The 20,409-nt window shown below is 47.3% G+C and overlaps 8 protein-coding genes across 8 annotated transcripts; 2 read left to right on the top strand and 6 right to left on the bottom strand.

The window, feature by feature from the left end:
- Positions 1-815: 815 nt before the first annotated feature.
- EDB93DRAFT_1184736 (uncharacterized protein) lies at positions 816-1,365 on the bottom strand. Its single transcript, XM_041450779.1, has 3 exons — positions 1,343-1,365; positions 927-1,236; positions 816-873 (listed from the first exon to the last, which is right to left on the bottom strand). Exon 2 carries the CDS (start codon positions 1,224-1,226, stop codon positions 1,005-1,007), a length of 222 nt encoding a protein of 73 aa, XP_041301304.1. The 5' UTR covers positions 1,227-1,236; positions 1,343-1,365; the 3' UTR covers positions 816-873; positions 927-1,004.
- Positions 1,366-2,879: 1,514 nt separating this feature from the next.
- EDB93DRAFT_173030 (uncharacterized protein) lies at positions 2,880-4,701 on the bottom strand. The gene is made up of 10 exons (XM_041455586.1): positions 4,570-4,701; positions 4,440-4,514; positions 4,335-4,379; positions 4,220-4,273; positions 4,106-4,168; positions 3,877-4,056; positions 3,648-3,822; positions 3,369-3,596; positions 3,080-3,316; positions 2,880-3,022 (listed from the first exon to the last, which is right to left on the bottom strand). Exons 1-10 carry the CDS (start codon positions 4,573-4,575, stop codon positions 3,009-3,011), a joined length of 1,077 nt encoding a protein of 358 aa, XP_041301303.1. The 5' UTR covers positions 4,576-4,701; the 3' UTR covers positions 2,880-3,008.
- A 976-nt stretch (positions 4,702-5,677) lies between these two features.
- On the bottom strand, positions 5,678-7,252 carry EDB93DRAFT_1096067 (EXS family-domain-containing protein; the record flags this gene model as incomplete). Its single annotated transcript, XM_041446756.1, has 4 exons — positions 5,678-6,254; positions 6,308-6,529; positions 6,578-6,778; positions 6,831-7,252. 4 exons carry the CDS (start codon positions 7,250-7,252, stop codon positions 5,678-5,680), a joined length of 1,422 nt encoding a protein of 473 aa, XP_041301302.1.
- Positions 7,253-7,360: 108 nt separating this feature from the next.
- Positions 7,361-8,238, top strand: EDB93DRAFT_1184724 (uncharacterized protein). The gene is made up of 3 exons (XM_041450778.1): positions 7,361-7,531; positions 7,588-7,809; positions 7,862-8,238. Exons 1-3 carry the CDS (start codon positions 7,381-7,383, stop codon positions 8,161-8,163), a joined length of 675 nt encoding a protein of 224 aa, XP_041301301.1. The 5' UTR covers positions 7,361-7,380; the 3' UTR covers positions 8,164-8,238.
- A 55-nt stretch (positions 8,239-8,293) lies between these two features.
- Positions 8,294-12,174, bottom strand: EDB93DRAFT_1268473 (tRNA synthetases class I-domain-containing protein; the record flags this gene model as incomplete). Its single annotated transcript, XM_041454288.1, has 12 exons — positions 8,294-9,040; positions 9,094-9,315; positions 9,367-9,799; positions 9,851-10,126; positions 10,178-10,344; positions 10,393-10,519; positions 10,572-10,670; positions 10,724-10,815; positions 10,869-11,084; positions 11,134-11,841; positions 11,911-12,092; positions 12,153-12,174. 12 exons carry the CDS (start codon positions 12,172-12,174, stop codon positions 8,351-8,353), a joined length of 3,234 nt encoding a protein of 1,077 aa, XP_041301300.1. The 3' UTR covers positions 8,294-8,350.
- A 1,464-nt stretch (positions 12,175-13,638) lies between these two features.
- Positions 13,639-14,228, top strand: EDB93DRAFT_1256711 (uncharacterized protein; the record flags this gene model as incomplete). Its single annotated transcript, XM_041453996.1, has 2 exons — positions 13,639-13,793; positions 13,868-14,228. The coding sequence occupies 2 exons, from the start codon at positions 13,639-13,641 to the stop codon at positions 14,226-14,228; spliced, it is 516 nt and encodes a 171-aa protein (XP_041301299.1).
- Positions 14,229-15,680: 1,452 nt separating this feature from the next.
- Positions 15,681-16,045, bottom strand: EDB93DRAFT_1184705 (uncharacterized protein). Its single transcript, XM_041450777.1, has 2 exons — positions 15,869-16,045; positions 15,681-15,812 (listed from the first exon to the last, which is right to left on the bottom strand). The coding sequence occupies exons 1-2, from the start codon at positions 16,016-16,018 to the stop codon at positions 15,750-15,752; spliced, it is 213 nt and encodes a 70-aa protein (XP_041301298.1). The 5' UTR covers positions 16,019-16,045; the 3' UTR covers positions 15,681-15,749.
- Positions 16,046-17,572: 1,527 nt separating this feature from the next.
- EDB93DRAFT_1184700 (uncharacterized protein) lies at positions 17,573-20,311 on the bottom strand. Its single transcript, XM_041450776.1, has 7 exons — positions 19,967-20,311; positions 19,333-19,911; positions 18,972-19,283; positions 18,539-18,920; positions 18,457-18,490; positions 18,263-18,408; positions 17,573-18,211 (listed from the first exon to the last, which is right to left on the bottom strand). The coding sequence occupies exons 1-7, from the start codon at positions 20,303-20,305 to the stop codon at positions 18,018-18,020; spliced, it is 1,986 nt and encodes a 661-aa protein (XP_041301297.1). The 5' UTR covers positions 20,306-20,311; the 3' UTR covers positions 17,573-18,017.
- Positions 20,312-20,409: the final 98 nt, after the last annotated feature.

The following is a 20,409-nucleotide window of genomic DNA, read 5'->3' as shown; positions in this document are numbered from 1 at the left end:
GTCTGGCGATCCTCTTGCAGGTATGTAAGGCCCCTCGCCAGACGTACATGTCCTCCTCCGAGCTTCAGTACATCGTTGACTGAGTGGACAACGGTTACTCCCTGGTCCCAACACGTACAATAGGCATTCTTGGTTCTAAGCGCCTGCAACTTTCGAGAGACAGAGCTCACGCATAGTCATAGTTCAAGGTTGACATTCACTCTTTCGAAATGATCCCCATATGTAGGAATAGGACTAGTACCTTTGAAACGACTTGTTGCTGGCGGGTACATCTTGTGGAATTCTCACGAACCTGAAGACACGGCCGAATCTTTCCATCACTTCCAAAGCCCTCACAATTGCCTCACAACAATAATTCCAGCGCAACGGGCTCCCAGGAACGTTACGTTCAGCTCCCCACTCGCAAAACCTGGTCGTCGTCGCCTATATTAAGCTTGGAGCCCTGGACGGTAGTAGCGTTTACCCTCAGGCTGCTAGTGAGAGATTGTTTCTGTCGGACGACTCGGAAAACCGCCCTGAAACCATTGGTGCGTCTTCCTCCCATCTCGGCTATGTAAGGAAGCCTATGGCATTGGAATTGGACAGCTCACCACTTTCGCGCGTACCTATTGGCATTGTGGCAGGCCGCGCTGCCGCAGACATGATCCCTACGATTTCCAGCCTGAGAGCGTGCCCAACACTTTTCGACCATACAATAGTTTCTGTTTCATATATTTGCACTCGATATATATATCTCGCAAAAAAATAAACAGAACAAGTTCAAGAAACTATTCATCGCCAGCGAGAACAGCTTCTCCACGAGACACCGACTCGGAAAGCTTCACGGACATCTAGTCTTTAACTCCCATCCTTGATCCCAGGACCCACAACGAAGTACGCTTTCTTTCAGGTCTTCTTCGATCCGCAGGCTGACCATGGTTATGAAGCTTATGATACAGATGAGATTTCTAGTTCTTCGCGTGGCACGAGTATCGAAAAGCGCACATACACATTTACTTCTGACTTCAACGTAGTGTTCTACCCTCGGGTAGTTTCCAGGCTGGTGATAGTATATTTCCTAAAATGTTCACGCTAATTCCAATACACAAAGAACTGTAGGTAAACCGATTGTTTCCTGATGTGCGTCGATAAACGCTACAGATCACTAGTAACTCACGCATCAGCGTCAACGGCCATACTGCACCGATTGAGAGCAAAACACGACTGACCACGCATATGAAAAACATCTGCAATATAGTATGTAGTCAAATAAGTCATGTTCTTAATTCCGGGAAAATGCTAATACGCACGCATCTATGAAAACTACATCCATGCTTAACGCATTGCGTGGTCCTGATGCAAGCAAGGAGACAAAAAGTGTCAGCCATGTCACTGGTTGCAAAGATTGATGATGCTAGGGCAGTAATGACGGCGAAGACCATTGGAGAGGCGAAACGCATCCCTTGTGACTTGTGGATCAGGTAATTTTGAAGGCGATAGTAGGAATATGGCTGGCTTTTATATTTTGCTCTTGAATCACAGTTGCGTGGATTTACTAGATGGCACATATATAATGCCAGCATATTGCCAGCAAAGTTCATCGGCAGGTATGGAACCACTGACCATTCGTATTTCCAACCAGCTGTTGACTTGCCGTAGGAAGACTGGAGAGTAGCCAATGAAATGACCAGTTTTCCTCTTCAAGTTCACTGTCGATCGACTCGATGTGTGGCAAGCTGTTTGCAAGAACAATCTTTCCAATAGCAAAAAGTCACGCAGCATGGTTGACTATTATATCATGTATGTCCTACTGGTTGCTTATCTCACTTTTGTCCCTTGATTTTTCGTAAATGAAAATCGGAATATTGCTTTGACTCAATAGGGTCTCGGGTCAGTTACAAAGAATAGAATGGGACATGTGGTTGGTCCAACAAATATTGCAATGCACCGAGCAAGGTTGTGCTTAAGAATGCGACGATTAAAGATAAACGAAGAGCCTGAGTGACGACTATGTAACATGATGCTAGAACAAGCCAGAAAACAAACGAGATGACAGGATTTGAGACAAGAACAACGAACGATGCGAGAATACAATGAACGATGATTTAAATCGCGTCAAAATCCCCCCTGCCAGCCTGAACAAGAACAGATCGCAAATAGGGGAGACGAATCTCAACCCTGGCACACAAGTAGGCGGTGCATACCGCTGGACTCCTTAAGAACACATCTATAAGAGTGATTTTTTCAGCTGGCGAAAGGTCCTCCTCATCCTGCATGGAGGTCAAGGCCTGTAACCTTTCATCCGCCACCCGAGTGTCTTCTGCCGTGTTGGAAATTGATGCCTGAAGCCTGTCCGTCAGGCAGACGATGGAATTTTGCAGGTTCATGACGGCATCGGTGCTTTGTTCCTCCTCAGATAATGTCATAATGACGAGTTGGAACTGAAGACAGATAATCAGGACAGCTACAGTTGCGATGATCTGCTGTCGCTGACGACCTTGGGCTTGAATCACACGAGGAGTCATGTTAGAAGGAGAGCTAGAGTCTAGAGACTATTGAAACTCAGTCACAACGATTTCCACTCCAACAGAATTTAAATAATTTGATAATCCTATACATAAACAAAAATAAAATAAAACAGTTGTTTTGCAGCGAGCTCTATGCTTACCTTGATACCGGGATACTCCATTGACCCTCTCTTACCCAATCTACTCCGTAGAGTCAGGGAGTAGAAATTCCAAGTTGTGTTCTACCACATTGCATGACCCCTGAAATGATCAATCTATCCCGCCCAAACTACTTAAGTACTAGAGTTGTGTGTATCCCTGTACCACATACCAGTCATTCTCCTGCAAGAGATACTCTTTGAACTTGAAGCTATACGAGTGTGCATTTCATATGTATCAATCATTTGTTCCTATTATCAGTAATGTACATTCTTCTTCACATAGCCATACGGGTGCATATAAGTTTTGTATACATGAAGATATTAGCAAAGTCCTCAGGTAGGCCCATTCGCAGTGCAATGTTCAACGTTGACCGTCTACAAGAACATGTCAGACAAGACCAACGAGCAACATATGTCTAGACAGGTACTCACAAGCCTTGGTCTCGTACTTGCCAATACCAACGATGATGTTTTGGGGCTCCTGGGCCTTGCCAGAGAGGTAGTTCTCGATGATGCTCTTGGTGCCGTTTGCGTAACGAGCCTGGGCATCGAGAGTGGTACCAGAGTAATGGGGTACCATGCCGTTACCACCACCAAGGACGTTCTTAGCCGTGCGCAAGACGTGGTCTTTGGGTGCGGGCTGGACGTTCCAAACATCACCGGCGTAACCTGTTGACATGTGAGCTTAATGTACAGATATTAGGTGGTGTGGGTTACGAACCGTTCAGATGGCCACTTGCAAGGGCAGCAGCTACGGCGTCCTTGTCACAGATAGCACCACGAGCGGTGTTAACGAGCCATGCACCCTTCTTGAAGTGTTTGAGAAGCTCAGCGTTGACGAGATTGAGTGTACCCTCGTGCAGAGGACAGTTGACGGTGATGACATCACACTGCGAGACGAAGTCCTTGAGGTCCTCGACGCGACGAGCTTTGACGGCCTTAGAAGCAGCTATAATACATGAATCAAGCTGTATAAAATTGAGAACAGTGTGATACAAACCTTCAGGCAGGGCAGCGTAGTCGTAGTAGAGGAGCTCCTTGCAGTCGAAGGGAAGCAGACGCTGGAGGACACGGTAGCCGATACGGCCAGCACCAATGGTGCCAACGACCTTGCCCTCGAGATCGAAGGCGTTGCGAGCAATGTCAGAGACCATCCAGTCTCCACGCTCGATCATCTAATGATGAAAATCAATTAACAGAGGGAAGCGCGCATCAGCGGGTGATCATACCTCGTGTGCTGGAACAAAGTTCCTGACGAGGAGGAGGATAGACATCATAACGTGCTCAGCGACGGAGACAACGTTGGATCCTGAGACCTCCAGGACCTGAATACCATGTTTGACAGCGGCGTTGAGATCGACGTGGTCAGAGCCAACACCAGCGGTGACACAGAGCTTGAGGTTCTTGGCCTATCAAAAGTATGAATGAACTGTTCATATACCTCAGCGATCATCATACCTTCGCGATCAAGTCAGCAGTGAGGTACCCGGGGTGGAATGGAGTTGTGATCAGGATCTCAGCCTAAAAAGGAAAGTAAGCACATGCGAGTAGTGGGGATTGGATTGGACGTACATCGACGATGTGCTTTTGGAAGTCGCTGTCAGGGCCCTCTTTTGAGTCCGAAACCTACATAAATAAGTAGATCAGGTGACTGCATAAGCATACCAAGAGAAACTTTGACACATACGATGTACTCGTGGCCTTGAGACTCAAGCCACTTGCGGATACCGAGCTATATGAAAAGCTCGAGTAAGCCTCTCGGAGATAATCTAGAATTCTCAATGAGACGAACCTGGTTCTCCGTAGTACCAAGGAGACGGGGTTCGCTTGTAGCAGCATTACCGCCCTTGTAGAGGATAGCTAAGATCTAGAAGCGCAAGCGCGTCAGATCTTGTGATCGATGACAGGGACTTCACCAGTACCTTCATGATTGAGTTTCTGAGGACTGAAAGGAGATGTGTAGTTAGAAGAATGGGTGGAGAATGGTCTTAATGTCGACAAGAATCCAGGATCTTTATAGGGGGCGTGCGGGGTGTAAGCGGTCCTACTGCAATAGGAAAAAAAATGTATCAGCTGACACTGCGAGCCTACCGCTCTCTGTGCACATCATGGCCCTTCCGGTTTTAGCCTCTGATTGATGTAAACGACGTAGCAGATTCCATCGGCGCCCTTGGGGATCACATGTGCCCACCCGGTCACATCCATCGACCAAAAAATAATACCACCCTCAGATCAGCATCCATGATATCACGTTCCGGAAGAAGGCGCTCGCATGGTAGCGGTATCAATTGGAGATCTCATACGGACGGGATCGGAAGAAATCGTTTTTCACTCATCAACGGCGGACGTCCGAGTTCAACAATACTTAGTAGATTTGGCAGATGGGCCTGAGACGGTCCACGGAGTCAGCCTCGTCTCACGATCAAGTGGGATACTGCTTACCTGACACACACGCGCGTGGATCTTGTTCAGATATCATTTACGCGAGCATCGGAGCACCCCGGCAGGACTCCAGTTTTCTTTATCATTTCTGGTAAGTGACCTAGAGATACTGACTTCAGTCTACTCCATGGTAGGACAAGCAGATGCACAATCTTAATCATCATAATCAAATATTGTTGTGGAGCAACGCTTGTTCGGTTAAATTTAGTGTTTTGATGGGAACGTGTGGTTGGTTCGATCGGACGTAGTTTTGGCATTGTAACCGGTGGAAGACGCGGGGCCTAATGTATTGATATCTACTAATAATCGCTGAGTGCCATACTATGAGCTGTTCCGTTAGTATATTGTTATGGACCTATCTAGCGAACCCGATTGCTCACTATGATACGAATCATTATCCTGAGCATTCTGATGCGAGCACATAATCATTCACCAATAGGATCAGAACGGTTTGATGGCATTGCCGAGTGGGGCCTGATGTATTAATATGTATTAATAATTGCTGGATGGTATACTATGAACCGCTCCGTTAGCACATTATTATGGACCCTGACTAGCGAACCCGATTACTCACTACAGTGCAAATCGTTATCCCGAGGGTGATGCGAGCACATAATCATCATCCATAGGATCAGAACGGTTTGATGGCATCAACTCAACCTCCTCTGGTGCAGATCTGATTGACACGATCGGAGATTTGTGATGTGCATTCTTTGCAACCTCCCATTCCACCCGAATAAAGACCCACATCCATCGTCGAAAGACTTCCGCAACCTCAAGCCAAAGCATAAGAGCACTTCCTTCCGACTGAGAATGCAGATGACTTGATAGTTTAATTGACCATGTCATACGCAGCACGAGGTTGAAGAACATAACCAGGGGGTATACCAGAAGTGGGTAGAGGAGCACTGGTCGAAGCCCGTAAGGATGTGACTGGTGACGGTATATTGCGCCACCAGCAACTTGGTGGCCGGAAGAGATGTAAGACTGTGTGACAATATGTGCGTCGGAAGACCCAGAAATAGAAGGAGCTTTCGAATGGAGAGAGGGGGGCACAAGGGGTCTGCGTGACTCCGCAGATCGCGGTTTCAGAAGGTTAAGGCCCCAATCATTAGTTAGATCCCACCAGAAGGAATACAACGAGTTCACGGCCGCGGCTAGAAGCCTAAATAATTGACATAGCAGATCACTTGGCGATAACAAATTCATGAACCTTACCATAGGCGAAATAACGGATGTTCCCCATGCCATGACTCCCGTGTGACCAATTCACCCTTCACCTCTGCAAGCTCCAGTACCACAATTCTTTGTGCGGCAGAAAGAAATATCACCGGGAACGAAGATGCGTATTTGAGTGCATTGAAGAGGGGTCGCTTACTGGCGTTGGCAGGAGACCAGTACTCGATCAGGCACTGGCGGAATCGAATGATATACGGTAGACTGATTCCTGTGAATACAAAATTACACAAACGACGGGGTGGTGCATACCTCATGATCATTGGAAGTATCCACTGAGAGAGGCCATCGAGGGGTGGGGGAGACAAAAGACTTCCACCTGGAAGCAACATCCAAATAGAAAGCCAAACGTCGCCAAGGACTTTTGCGAATGAGGTGAACACGTCTGCGAATACTACATCTGAAAAATACACTGGGCTATCCATCGAAGAAAACAGACATCTTGCAGCGCTCCTGTTGGAAATTATTACAGCACTGTCATGAAGGGATTAAACAATACTCTTACTGTAGGAACAAATCTCTTTCGCGTTTTTGGCACAACTCAAATGGGCATATGAGAGTCGTTAGCACACCCAAGGAGCTCAGGGCAGGGATATATTTGAAGGTATCCACCAGGATAGTGTTCGAGTGAGTGGCAAGTCTGAAAAAAGACCATCCAGCAAAACACCAAGCTGCATATCCTGCGAATAGACGGTATACAGGCATATAAGACAGTCGTTGAGAGGAAGATAGTCGTAAAGATGAGGAGTTGGTAGGCAAAAAGGTACGACCAGGGTGCAACTCTAGTGCTGCCCCTGCGTCGATCCCAAGTAGGTGCAATCCATGGAGGTTGGTCGCCCATCCCAGTATCCCCAAGCCGATCAAAAATAATACACGAAACGGAAGTGGGAAAGAGGTAGAGAGTGGAATTGCATCACCCGAGTCCATTCTATAGATTAGGGTCACAAAGCATGGAAAGAACAAATGATACTGGCTGACACTGCGGAGGTCAGTGCAAAAAGCAAATATTCCGTTGCAGTAACCACGTGACATTGACACCTTCTACTCCAACCGCCATGGCTGAGAAGGTTGGCGCATATGGCACCAAGGCTGCTGACACTGATTTCAGGAAGAAATGGGATAAGGAAGAATATGCTGAACGGGCGCGGAAAAAGGACGAGGAAGAAAGGATTAGAATGCAAGAAAATGAGGAGCGCCTGAAACAAGGTACGCAATAATTACAGCTTGCTTTTTAGGTCGGGTACTAATACTTCGTTATGCAGGCAAGAAGCCGCGCAAGGGCCCTAAAGAAGACCTCCCGAAGCCGACAGAGCTCATGAAACGTCGAGAAGCCTCTCTTGAACTGGACAAGAATCTCGGGAAAACCATGGTTGTGCAAAATCCCGGCGCACGAGGGCCGGGGCAGCCTGGTTTCTTCTGTGAAACTTGCAATCGAAACTACAGGGACAGTACGGGTTATTTGGATCACATAAATAGCAAAGCACGTATGTCAACACAATAATTGCCGGTGGTAGGTGTTTTTAAACATAGCCATAGATCTCAGGAAACTTGGTCAGACGACCCGTGTGGAACGCTCCACCCTCGCACAGGTTCGCGCTCGAATAGCATACCTACGGGAAAAAACAAAGGAGGCATCATCCGCCAAGGCTTTTGATTTTGATCAGCGGCTTGCAGAGGTCAAGGCGAAAGAAGATGCTCGGCGAGCCGAGAAGAAGGCTCAGAAGCAAGCTCAAAAGGAGGAAGCTCGCCTTGCACTTGTTAAAGACACTGTCATGGACGGCGACGATGAGATGTCGAAGCTCATGGGCTTCGGTGGCTTTGGATCCACCAAGAAATAATTATCTGTTTATACCCACACAACCTCAAACTGTATCTGTAGCCGCAACTCACTGTATTGTCACACCTGTCTAACATGTCTGTTGTCCCTTCAAACTCGCGTCTTCGCATTCGCTAACCTAATTGCACAGCAGGTAATGTACAAATTCTGCCACCTGAATCTTGTCTACTTCTAGCCCTTTGAACTTACTATGCCCGAATCAATGACAGCGTGAACTTGACGTCTGCCACTTCCTGTTCCTCTTCGATCACAAGTTCCCCACCATTTCTAGTTTTCACATCAGCAGGCACGCTACGGATGGTCTTCTGGATGACTTCTGTGTGCTCCTTGAGGGCGTCTTGCACCTCTGCCCCCGAACCCTCCTCAAAGCAGTAGTACACGTTCATATCATCAGTGGCTTGTAGGCCAGCTTTTTTCCGGAGCTTCTGCACCCGGTTGATGACTTCTCGTGCAAGCCATTCGCTCATCAGCTCAGGGTGGACTTGAACATCCAGTCTGACCACAACGTCATTATCGGTATGGGTTGCATACTGGCCTTCAGAAGTAGGTGGTAACTCGAGGTAGCGTTGTACGGTCAGGTCACCAGTGACTAGCTCGATGCCATCAACTGTGAGCTTCCCTGAGTCGATGTATCCCTTGACATCAGCGGAGGAAACGTTGGGAAGTGCATTTTTAACGCGTCCGAGATCCTTACGCAGTTTGCGGCCTAGCGTACCCCAATCTGCGACAGCTCGGTATCCAATGCCACATGCGGCCTCATCGGTGGTAAACACCACGTCGCGTACGTTAAGCTCTGATTGGATATAACGTTGCAGAGACTGTACATCGGCGATGTACTGCTCCTCAGGATGGAAGATAAGGAGTTCTCTGAGAGGCGTCTGTGTGTCATAGATTGGCTGAAGTAATTCTCATGACGGCGAATAAAGCTTACCTTCAAGGATAAGTTATGCTTCTCCCGGATATACCGGGTAAGATCAATCACAGCTTGCATACGCTTCACCTGGCGCTCGATCACCTCATCGAAGTACTCTTCCTTGACGTCGGGGAACATCAGGAAGTGAACTGATCGTGCATCAGGAACGGAAGGATCCTCTGGGATATATTCGCGCAGAGTTTGGTATAGGTTCTCCGTCATGAAAGGCGTGTACGAGGACTGGCAAAGCATTAGCATGTTCAGTCATGGTAATTTATGCAGAACACGCACCATAGTCCTGCAAAGGGTGAACAGTGTCTCGAAAAGCGTGTTGAGAGCGGCAATCGTGTCCTCTTTGCCATCCTCACCCTTCAATCTCCGTCGGTTGAACCGGATGTACCAGTTCGTCAGCTCGTCGATAAGATCGAGGAGCCGCGGCAAGATGGTGTAGAGCCTGTAAGCCTTCATCTCATCCTTCACGAGTTTGATAAGAGATTGACACCGAGCAAGGATCCATCGATCCATGACGTTGTTTGACACAGGAGCGTGTGGGTTGTACATGAACTGCACGCCAGTAGTTTTGTCAAGAAGCGTCACTTGACCAACGAAGAATCGGACGGAGTTCAACCAGGGAAGAAGGACGCGAGAGATAACATCCCGAACACCTTCCTCGCGGAAGCGCAAGTTTTCACCCCGCACGATGGGAGAGTTGACCAGGAACATTCTGGGACAATGTAAGCTTTAAAGTAGCATATATCACTGAGTTGACACTGACCTAGTAGCGTCCGCACCGTATTGGTCAAAGATGATATGAGGGTCGGGGTAATTTCTAAGACTTTTGCTCATCTTCTTTCCATCGGCGGCAAGCACGAGACCGGTGACAATTAAATTCTTCCACGGTGCAGTACCGAAGAGATGAGTTGAGAGAATAAGCAATGTGTAGAACCAACCCCGAGTCTGATCGATACCCTCTGACACGAAGTCACCAGGGAAATTATTGAGGAAAGACTCCCTATTTTCGAATGGGTAATGTGCTGACGCATATGGCATGCTGCAATGATCACGTTTCAATATGGTTTGCAGGACAGGGGAGACGAGTTACCTTCCAGATTCAAACCAACAGTCGAAGACTTCCTCCACGCGCCTCAAGACGCCCTTGCCCATCTTCGAAGGAATAGTCAGATGATCAATTTTTTCGCGGTGAATGTCTGTAAGGCCAGTGACACCAGTCAGCTCCTCGAGTTCGGCGATGGAGCCGATGCAGACAACCTGTACTCTGATCAATTCACACCTATGCTGAAAAATGCTGATACTGACCTCTTCGTAGTCATCGCTGACCCACAGAGGTAGTGGTGTGCCCCAGTACCGGTTTCTAGATACATTCCAGTCACGCGCATTGGCTAGCCAGTTTCCAAATCGACCATCCTTGATATTTTGGGGCACCCTGATGAACATAATTGAATCAATGTCTGCAGGGAAGCGGACGGTGCACTCACCATAGCGTGTTCAGGTTGTTAGTAACAAGCTGGTCTACGATAGGTTGTACGCGGATGAACCATGAGGGCACGGCACGATAGATTAAGGGTGTTCCTGATCTGGGAAGAAGTCAACATACCGATCAATGTCCTGTCAAATGGAATGGCCTTACCGCCAGCAGAACGGATAGGAATGCTTGATGGTCGATTGCACGATGACACGACCTTTCGCCTTCAAGACCTTCATGATCTCTTTATCTGCAACCTTCAAACCAACGGTGAGCCGCCAAATAGTTCAATCAATGAATAATGACAAACTTTGATGAACATGCCCTCGAAATCGGTGACTGGCTTGATGAATTTACCACCATCGTCTAAGGGGCAAGGAGGCATCTCTTCGGGAGCAAGGACACCATTTTCGATAGCAACGCGAGCGTCATCTTCACCAAATGCCGGGGCTTGCTGTACGATACCTGTACCGTCCGTCGCCGTGACATACGTATCCACAAAGACGCGAAACGCGCGATCTTTATACTGAAGGACGGTCAGAAAATGTACGAAACAAGGAAGGTATTTCATGTACCTGTTCTGTGAAATACTCGAAGAGTGGTGCATATCTCCATCCCTTCATCTCGATACCCTTGTAAGATGCTAGCTTCTTGAATTTGGCTTTCTTTGGATCTTTGTAGAGAGTCCCAAGAAGTTGATCACAAAGTATATAATTTGCGTTGTGTTCTTCATCATGAATCTTGATGTAAGTGAGTTCGGGGTGAACACACAGCGCTAGATTGGATGGGAGGGTCCATGGCGTAGTCGTCCATGCTAGAAGCGATGTACTAGGATCATCGACTAGCGGGAATGCGATGGTAACTGCAGGATCGTTTACATCCTTGTAATCTAGCCCTGCCTCGAAGTTGGAAAGTGGGGTGGTGCATCCCGTAGAATAAGGCATGACGCGCTGGCCACGATACACCATGCCCTTTTTCCAGAGTTCTGAGAATGCCCACCATTCACTTTCCATGAAAGGCGTGTTTAGCGTTTTATAGTCGTTGTCGAAGTCAATCCATCGGCCCATGCGCTCGACAGTGATGCGCCACTCTGACGCGTAACGCATGACGATGGCACGACATTCTGCATTGTATTTGTCGATTCCCATAGCCATAACGTCTTTCTTTCCAGTGATTCCAAGTCTCTTATCGATCTCATGCTCGACGGGGAGACCGTGAGTGTCCCATCCAAATCGACGCGTGACATGATGGCCTGTTACATGAGCATGTCGAGTGACTATATCCTAGATCAAGGAAGCGGACGTTAGGAGATCGACCAACAATAAGGATCAGATATTAGTGGGATCACATACCTTGATGGTACCCGCGAGAAGGTGACCATAGTGAGGCAGACCAGTCGCGAAAGGAGGACCGTCGAAGAAGACATATTCTGGTTTGCCTTCGGATAGCTTCAAACTTGTCTGGAAAGCATCTATCTCGCGCCAGTAGGCGATAACCTTCTCCTCCTCCTTTGGGAAGTTGAATGGTTGGGTTACTAGTTCGAAAGACGCTGATGAGCAACATGATCTACGGGCGCAGTGACCAAACTACCCACTGTCTTGTTTTGGGAATGACATTCTAGTATCTTGACTTCAGCAATGGTGTGATCTGTATGAGTAGCCCTGACGCGATGAAGGAGATTCTTTTAAGATGATATCTTGATTTAAGGTGTGACTCGAGTTTTGGATTCTGACTCGGATATCCAAACCAAAATAAACAGGGTATGTATGTCAACAAGAAATGTAGATCATGGACTTGGACCAGTAGCGCTCGCGAAAAATACAATACAAGCTGAACAGCGTAGATCGATGGATGTGACAATCAATTCAATTCACGGTCATCGTAAGTACTATCTTGTAACCCCTTCGAAAGCAAAATTTTAGACCCCGCGTCGACAACTTTCGGCAAACAGCGACCCGAGTCACTTCGGTCGAGCCACGAAATTCGACGCATAAGTAATAACTGCGACGAAGGTCGGTGAGTAGTCAAGTTCTCAAATTTTTGAGACGTTGCGCAGGTTTCGCACGTCGCTGAAGATTTCTTCCCGTGATGTATCATGGCAATCGAATTCTATAAACTGTTTCACATTTAATGTTCAATGACTGTCGAGCCAGTCCAGGGCTACATTTCACGGAAGTCGTTCGAGTTTTTTTGGAACATCTCTTTTAAGGTAACGTTAACACCAATGGATCCAATATGTGCCCTCAGAGTTTCGGCATCCCTAAAGCAACCGAAATCAAGTTTCAAGTCATCACTGAATTTCATTCCCCCAGCAGCACACATCGCTTGTCATGACACTCTCCTGAAGTCCAAGGGAAGGCGCGAGCTGAAATCGACTCAAGCATGCGTAATGATGGGCTACCCACTTTTGCAGACCGGGAAACTTCGCCGTACATTAAAAAAGGCTCCGTTATTGTCTCATTCATTCTCTGAAGGGCAATGTCGCGTGACTGTGTCGGCACTGGCCAGTTTGACCCGGGACGATGCCTACTTGCCGACCGCAAGGATTTCAGGGAGTCCTTTCTTCGGGTTCGAAAGAAAGTTTTTCGTATAGATTATTGTAGCAACACTGCGTCTCGTGAAGGCCAAAGACGCGAAACGTCGACTCATCGAAATCACCTCAGTGATTGCAAATGGTATTGTGTCGTGAGTTTCTTGATTCGATGTACATTATTGCCACTTGGCTTTGACCTTGTAGTTGTCCAGCACCATCCACGCGTTAAATCCCCGATACGGAGAAAGCAAAGTTGTTCGACGTTCAACGAGTAGGGTCCGTTTTTTTGCCGGTACACTGTTTATAGTCGTGCGTCGATGTAATTCATTTTTGACCGAATTTGTAAAAATCTATGACTCTCCGAGTTTGCTCCGAGTCGATCTCTGATGCCCAAACCCCATTCCTTTCCTTCATTTTCCCATCCGATATTTGAATTGTACTTCTTTAAATTTAAGTTCTTAAGCTAACACAGCTGGACACTGATTGACAATGGATTCCGTACAGCACTTGACCGTTACAATGCTGCCGCACGTTTACTCTCTCCTCCATGTCCATCCCTCACATGGGAAGAGGTAGTCGACTATGCCTTTCTCTTGACTTCGACCTCCTTCGTGATGCACGTCAAGATGTATCACAGCGTCCTTGGGCAACTCCAACAGGCCGCCTCACCATGGATACTTACTTCAAGATGCACCGTGCGGCGTGCGCAGGAGGAGATCCAGTGTCTCAATGTGGAGATCAGATGAGTAGCTACATACTTGCACGATGAGAACAAGTACTTACTCGGGTGTGAAAATCAACTTAAACCCTGCGCTCGCTCATCGAGTGGGTTTGCATCGCAAGGTTCGTGCGAGGCTCGCTGGACATCATATTCGTCGCCTGCAGGAAATAAGCGTGCTGGAAGGCTTTTCGGGGAGCATCATGCCAGGCACAAGCATCGAACAAGGACCTGGTTCCAGCGCAAGTATCCCCACTCTGTGCATTCCCTCTAAACTCACTCATAATGGTCTCTCGATGCCGCAGGAAGGTGCAAATGACTTGGAGGAGGACCACGAGGAAGAAGAGGATATAAAGGTCGATAGTGAAGAGCATGCTCGCATTCTTGAAGACATTTTGCAGGTGACTTCAGACATTTAATTATGTGTAGCGTAATATACACAGTATTTGAGCTGTATAACCACCCTAAAGACTTTACATGTTTTGTACTACATACCTGTCAAGGTCTGCTCCAAATCCATGCTCTCCATGGCAAGATACACGAGCTCGCTGTCTCAGACAGCGAGCACGACGCTGACGTGGCTCGGTTACCCTTGTCCGGAAGTCGCCGGCATCCAAATATAGTCAGAATGTCTAATATTAGGCATGCGGGTGCAACGGCCTAGGGCAGGATACTCCCGAGAACGAACTCAACGCTGATCTGAGGCTCCCCAATATTCAGCCTCTATTCATTTGGGTGGGGAGAGGCAGAAACATATCGACTTAGATACGCCATCACCTCCAGCAACAATACACAATGTAAATACCATTTTTATCTTGGTAAACTCTTACTTACCGCCGTCTTCACAGTTTTTACAACGATCCTGTTCCTCCTTCGACCTCAAGATGTGTCGTCGCCCACTGTTTGCAGGTTGTGAGTGTATCGATTCTCTCTCGGGCTCGAGATATGCTGACGAGTCGTCGCGCACTGTTCGCAGTATGTGAGTGCGTCCACCCTCCTTCGAGCATGCTGATCCAAATCGTCGCTCACTGTTCACAGGATGTGAGTGCATCCACACTCCTTCGAGCTCGAGCCATGCTGATCCGAGTCGTCGCCCACTCTTTGCAGCGTCTTACATATCATTCAATCGGTCTTTGCTTTTTCTCGCTGCCATCTGATGGGTGACTTCAAGTTGCGCTCTCACTGCGCAGAACTTAGATGTTGTCGGTCGTTGGCATAATGGTGGTCGAATCAAATTCGTAGACGCGAGTGTTTTGGAGCGCATCCATCCTCGCTTTATCTAGCAGCTAGCTATTGTATGTGCACCTTTGTTGAGAGTCGGAAATAGGTGGGAGCCGTATGTCCTGGTTGCATATGCCATTTCAGCTAATTTTCCGATCCTCCTTTTATGCTCGTTGCCAACGATGACGGTCCCTCATACTATTCGCCGTCTGGTGAACATCTTGTACAACAGCAACTTATATTACCCAATCGTACGAAACGCATACTTAATAGAACGAAAACGTTGCTTCTCGTCGTCGTCGTCATCGGACAGCTTGTTGTCTAATAGATGTCACTGATATTAATTGGCTAGTAGGATATGCTTTGGAGTTCAGGTACGTACTTAGTTTGTCGGCTGCAAGTCTATCGCAGTCGCACTTCGTCACGAAAGAGAGCTTGACCTCTTCATTTAGAACACCATGTCTTCGTGGCACGAGTATCGAAAAGCGCAGATACGTGTTTACTTCTGTCTGACATCAACCTTAGTTTTTCTACCCTCGGGTAGTTTCCAGGCTGCTGATCGCAGTGGAAGGGATAGTATGCTTGAACAAGGCATGGTGATAGTATATTTCACAAAATGTTCACGCTAATTCCAATATACAAAGAACTGTAGGTGAACCGATTGTTTCCTGATGTGCGTCGATAAACGCTACAAATCACTAGTAACCCAAGCATCAGCGTCAACGGCCATACTGCATCAATGTGAGACCAAAAACACGACTCACAAAGCATAAAAAAAACCACTGCCATAAATTCAGATAAGTCATGTTCTCAATTCCGGGAAAATGCTAATACGCACGCATCTATCATACCAGCACTTTGGATTAACGCAATCTTCGTCCCATAAGCAACCACGGACACAAAGATCGCCAGCCGTGTCGCTGGTTGCAGAGATTGATGATGCTAGGGCAGTGATGACGGCGAAGACGATTAAAGAGGGGAAACGCATCCTTTGTGACTTGTGTGATATAGGATCGGTAAGTTTGAATGGCGATGGTAGGAAGACGGCTGGCTTTTATACTTTGCTCTTGAATCAGAGTTGCGTGGATTTACCTCTGAGTGGATGCCAGCACATATGTGGTGCGCCAGCAAAGTTTATCGGCAGGACCATTCGCATTTCCAACCAGCTGTTGGGGTCACAATCGTAAGTATTCTGCCAACGTCATGTTGTAATTTCTGCCGTAGGAAGACTGGTCAATCTCGGATTCAGAGACCAGTTTCCTTTTCAAGTAGTATTACTCCTATGAACTACAATCTACTACGGTAACTACAGTAGTACCTGGTAATAGCGCTATATAGCAGTATGTAGATAGTGACCTCAGTTGCTATATATATGGCATGTAACTAAAGTGCTACTTATTTTTCGGTAATTTTTCTTGCTTTCCCATCACTTCACTTTCTATCGTTTTCGTGTCCTACTCACATGTTCAAGGCTTTTGCATGACTCGTACTTTGATTGACTTTATCTTTCTTTAGACTTTCACTACGCATTTTCATCCATTTTTACAACTTTTATAGACAGCGTGGTGCTTTATAAGATGCTACTTTCATCCCTCACAAGTTGTGGAAAATGAGTGAATAATAATAATAAAAGTGAAGAAACAGAGCACGAGTGGCCTTTTTTAAACTTTCTGCCAGTTCTCTAAATTACTAGTATACTAAGTTCGTCTTTTAGCTCGAATAAGTGAACATTAAGGGACGCTAAGAGACCCGATTTTTTCTTGATGGATTGTTTCCTGATGTGCGTCGATAAATGCTACAGATCACTAGTAACTCACGCATCAGCGTCAACGGCCATAATAATACTCCACCGATGTGAGAGCAAAAACACGACTCACTATGCATATAAAAAACCACTGCCATGTATGTAGATAAGTCATGTTCCCAATTCTGGGAAAATGCTAATACGTACGCATCTATTAGACTCGCGACCTACTCATAAGCGCAATTTGGATTAGAGCATTGATCGTCCAAGTAGCACAAACGGATACATTCGTCAGCCGTGTCACTGGTTGCGGGCATGGCAGAGATTGATGATGCTAGGGCAGTAATGACGGCGAAGACAATTGGAGAGGCGAAACGCATCCTTTATGACTCGCGTGATATAGGCTCGGGTATTTTTGAAGGCGATAGTAGGAAGACGTCTGGCTTTCATATTTTGCTCTTGAATCACAGTTGCTTGAATTTACCTCTGAATGGATGCCAGCACATATGTGATACTACATAGTATCTTGCCAGCAAAGTTTATCAGCAGGTGTGGAACGACTGACAATTCGCATTTCCAACCAGCCGTTGGCTTGGTCACAGTCGTAAGTATCCTGCGGCCTAGTACAAGCCTGTAGGTGCGAATCTTGACATGTTGTGATTTCTGCCGTAGGAAGACTGGTCAATTTCGGAGAGTGGTCCATGCAATGACCAGTTTCTTTTTCAAGGTGACTGTCGATGTCACGGTGTGTTGAATGGATCACATCCGACGGAACGAAGTCACATCAGGCACCCGGGCCAGCATTTCACAACGCCCATCTCTCCTTCAAAATTGATTCTGGCAGATGAATCCATCAAACATATCATTTGTAAACTTTGGTGACGGGTATATCCACTGTGGGGTGGTACATCGCCGGTGGCTCCTTGTGGTCTATGATTGTTCCAATGTTTGACTGTTCTTGACTTTGCAAGGTCAACGGTACAGATCCCGATGTGCGATGACTATCCGGGATGACTTTGTGGGGCCAATTTCCCATTGGATACGAAGCGCGTGCTGATTCTCCATGTGGTTATCCCGTTCTCCTGGCGTAGTTTTGAATAGGTGACCTGGGTTGGTACAGGGGGAGTGAAGGGCGAGCGAAGGGCGAGCGGAAAGAGACGTATAGGATACACATACTATGGTGATCCTTGGTAAATAATACAGACGTGGATTAATAAAGATAGTACGACAAGACAACTGTCCCTCAAGACCCTCGCTTTGCATATTCTGGACATTGCTCTCTCATGAATTTCTCAAGCTTCACCGCATTCCTGTGGTATATCGATGTTTCTGGGTTGTACAGCTTGCAATTATCGACCACCAGTTGAACATCATCGAGAAAAAATTTCAGTGAGGAGTACTGATTCGTGTCCAATTTGTGCTCCATTGTGCTGAAATCTAATGGAGATGTCAATGCAAAATATACGACACAGAAAGTTCAGCACAGACCCATAGGTCTCTTGATGACACCGTAGTAATCTGGGACCTCATCGGCGTTGACTGGGTTTAAGAAAGCCCAGGCTAACGGATGGGCTTTGAGATCGGACAGGAGGCGCTGCATTTGTGTATGCTCGGCGCTTTTCCCGGAACGAGTGCTGCAAGAAGTTACATACGACCGACTCATATCACGAAAGGTGACCCACCTGTGTTCCATGCCAGGCGTCCAACCGCTTTCTCCTGCAACAAAATGGAGGCGCCAGTTCACTTAAAGAAACGATGACGTACTTAGCCCTGGGACTTCTTTAGGATCTACCGTGAGTCCTTCCTCGGCACCTTCTTGGAATTGCGGAAGACCCTGATACACGATGTGCGACTTGGACATCTCACGGATCTTGGTGAGAATTGCCTCCCGCTGCTGAGCGATGATGCTGACTTTTTCAAGATAGTTGACCTTGCGCAACATGGTGCATTGCATGATCGTCCCGCCCTCGTAGTCCTTGATGTACCCAGCCCACACAGAGCGATCAAGTGTGATCTCTTTCGAAAAGCCTTGCTTCTTGAAGAATACTACAGCAAAATTGTCGGCGTAGGTGAGGAAGTGCATCACATCTGGGTATGTACGTTTGATGTGTTGTTTGAAGTTGTCCATGAGCATGCCACCGTAGCCCTGTCAATAGAAGTCGTAGTCGCATACATGATGTACGAGGCCTTTGCGTACCTTTACTTGGTCCACCGATGCAGTAGCGAAGAAGACGATCTCCGCAAAACCACGATGTGGGAAAGGTCTGTAGCAAATACCACCTACGACCTTATAGCCACGTTTGATGATCGCGAGTGCTTTCGAGTTATGGTCATAGACTAGACGCGCAATGTACTCGCGCGGCATCATAGGCAACTGTGTTTGGAACAAGGTCTTTAAACCTGTAAGAATAATTGTGGAACGCGGCTGTCGGTCGTTCTCCACTGCGGTTATCTCAATAATGCCCTTGCGCAGCTCCACGAAAGCAGCCTTTTCAGGCTTGTGGGTAGGCTTGAATAGCATGAGCAGTCGGTCAAGCGAGAAATACGATAACACTCACTGCAGAAGAGGATGTTGGGCCCGTGTCTACCGTAACTCCAGTCGCAAGGCGTGTGAGTTGACCCTCGTCCATCTTGTCTTCGACCTTGACTTTAAGATCCTGGCTGCGACCATTGACAACACCATTCTTCTCTGGCCTTTTTTCTCCTGTGGGGGCGGTCTGCGCTTTTGACTTCATACTGGAGGTCTTCTTTCCGCTTCTTTGCGTCAGAGTCTTCCTAGGGGCCGTTCCAATGGCCGCTGCATTTGAATCTGCAACTTGGGCGGCTAAAGGTTTGTCGTCGTCATCATCTTCATCGTCATCCTCCCCTTCTGCATCGCTGAGTGAAGAGGAGGACAGTCGTCTACGTTTTGAAGGTGGAGGTTCGTCACTGAGTACGGAAGAAGCTGAGGACATTGGTCGATCAACTGGAGAAGATTGTTCTGAAAAACTTGAGGCGGTCGCAGGAAGGATCGAAGTAAATGACATACGGATGGAAGGAGACGCTATGCTAACCATAGAGACCGGCATCTTCATTTGTTGCCTGAGGGAGTCTATGTCTTCGTCTGTGTAGTTGAAATCAAGCTGCCTGTCTGCCTCCTGACACGGTGCGCGTGTTGTCAGCGTGTGTATAATGACGTAGAAGAAGACGTACTTGCAGAAGTTCGTCGATACGGATTGCAAGACGTGCCCTGCGAGAAAACTCATCTCGTCCTAGGATGGCTAATTGACTACCGTGGTCTGCTACATCGTGGCCACATATACATGTTTCGAGGTATGTGGGGCCATCCTCTTCGTCCGAGCCGTATTGTGTTAGATCGCCGAGTAGAGACTTTTGGTGGACTTCATCGTCTAGAACCACCTCAACGCTTGCTGGGGGTCGCAAACCAGGGCAAGAATCACATGCGGTACAGGAAGAGTGCCGGGCTATCCTGAGTGCGAGTGCAAGGTCACTGTGGTTAGCTTCAGATAAACAAGGATAAGATAGTCTCATGGGAGGGTTGCGTGCGAGCCAATTTATTGAAGCGTCAGACTATTACTGTAGTCATTTCCAAAAGCAGCGTGCCCCTGAAGCTATGCTCTCTTCAGGTATTTTGG

This window comes from Suillus bovinus (assembly GCF_016758785.1).
Source record: "Suillus bovinus strain UH-Sbo-P2 chromosome Unknown EDB93scaffold_134, whole genome shotgun sequence".
Lineage (NCBI taxonomy): Eukaryota > Fungi > Basidiomycota > Agaricomycetes > Boletales > Suillaceae > Suillus > Suillus bovinus.
This window is presented reverse-complemented; position numbering and strand designations above follow the sequence as displayed.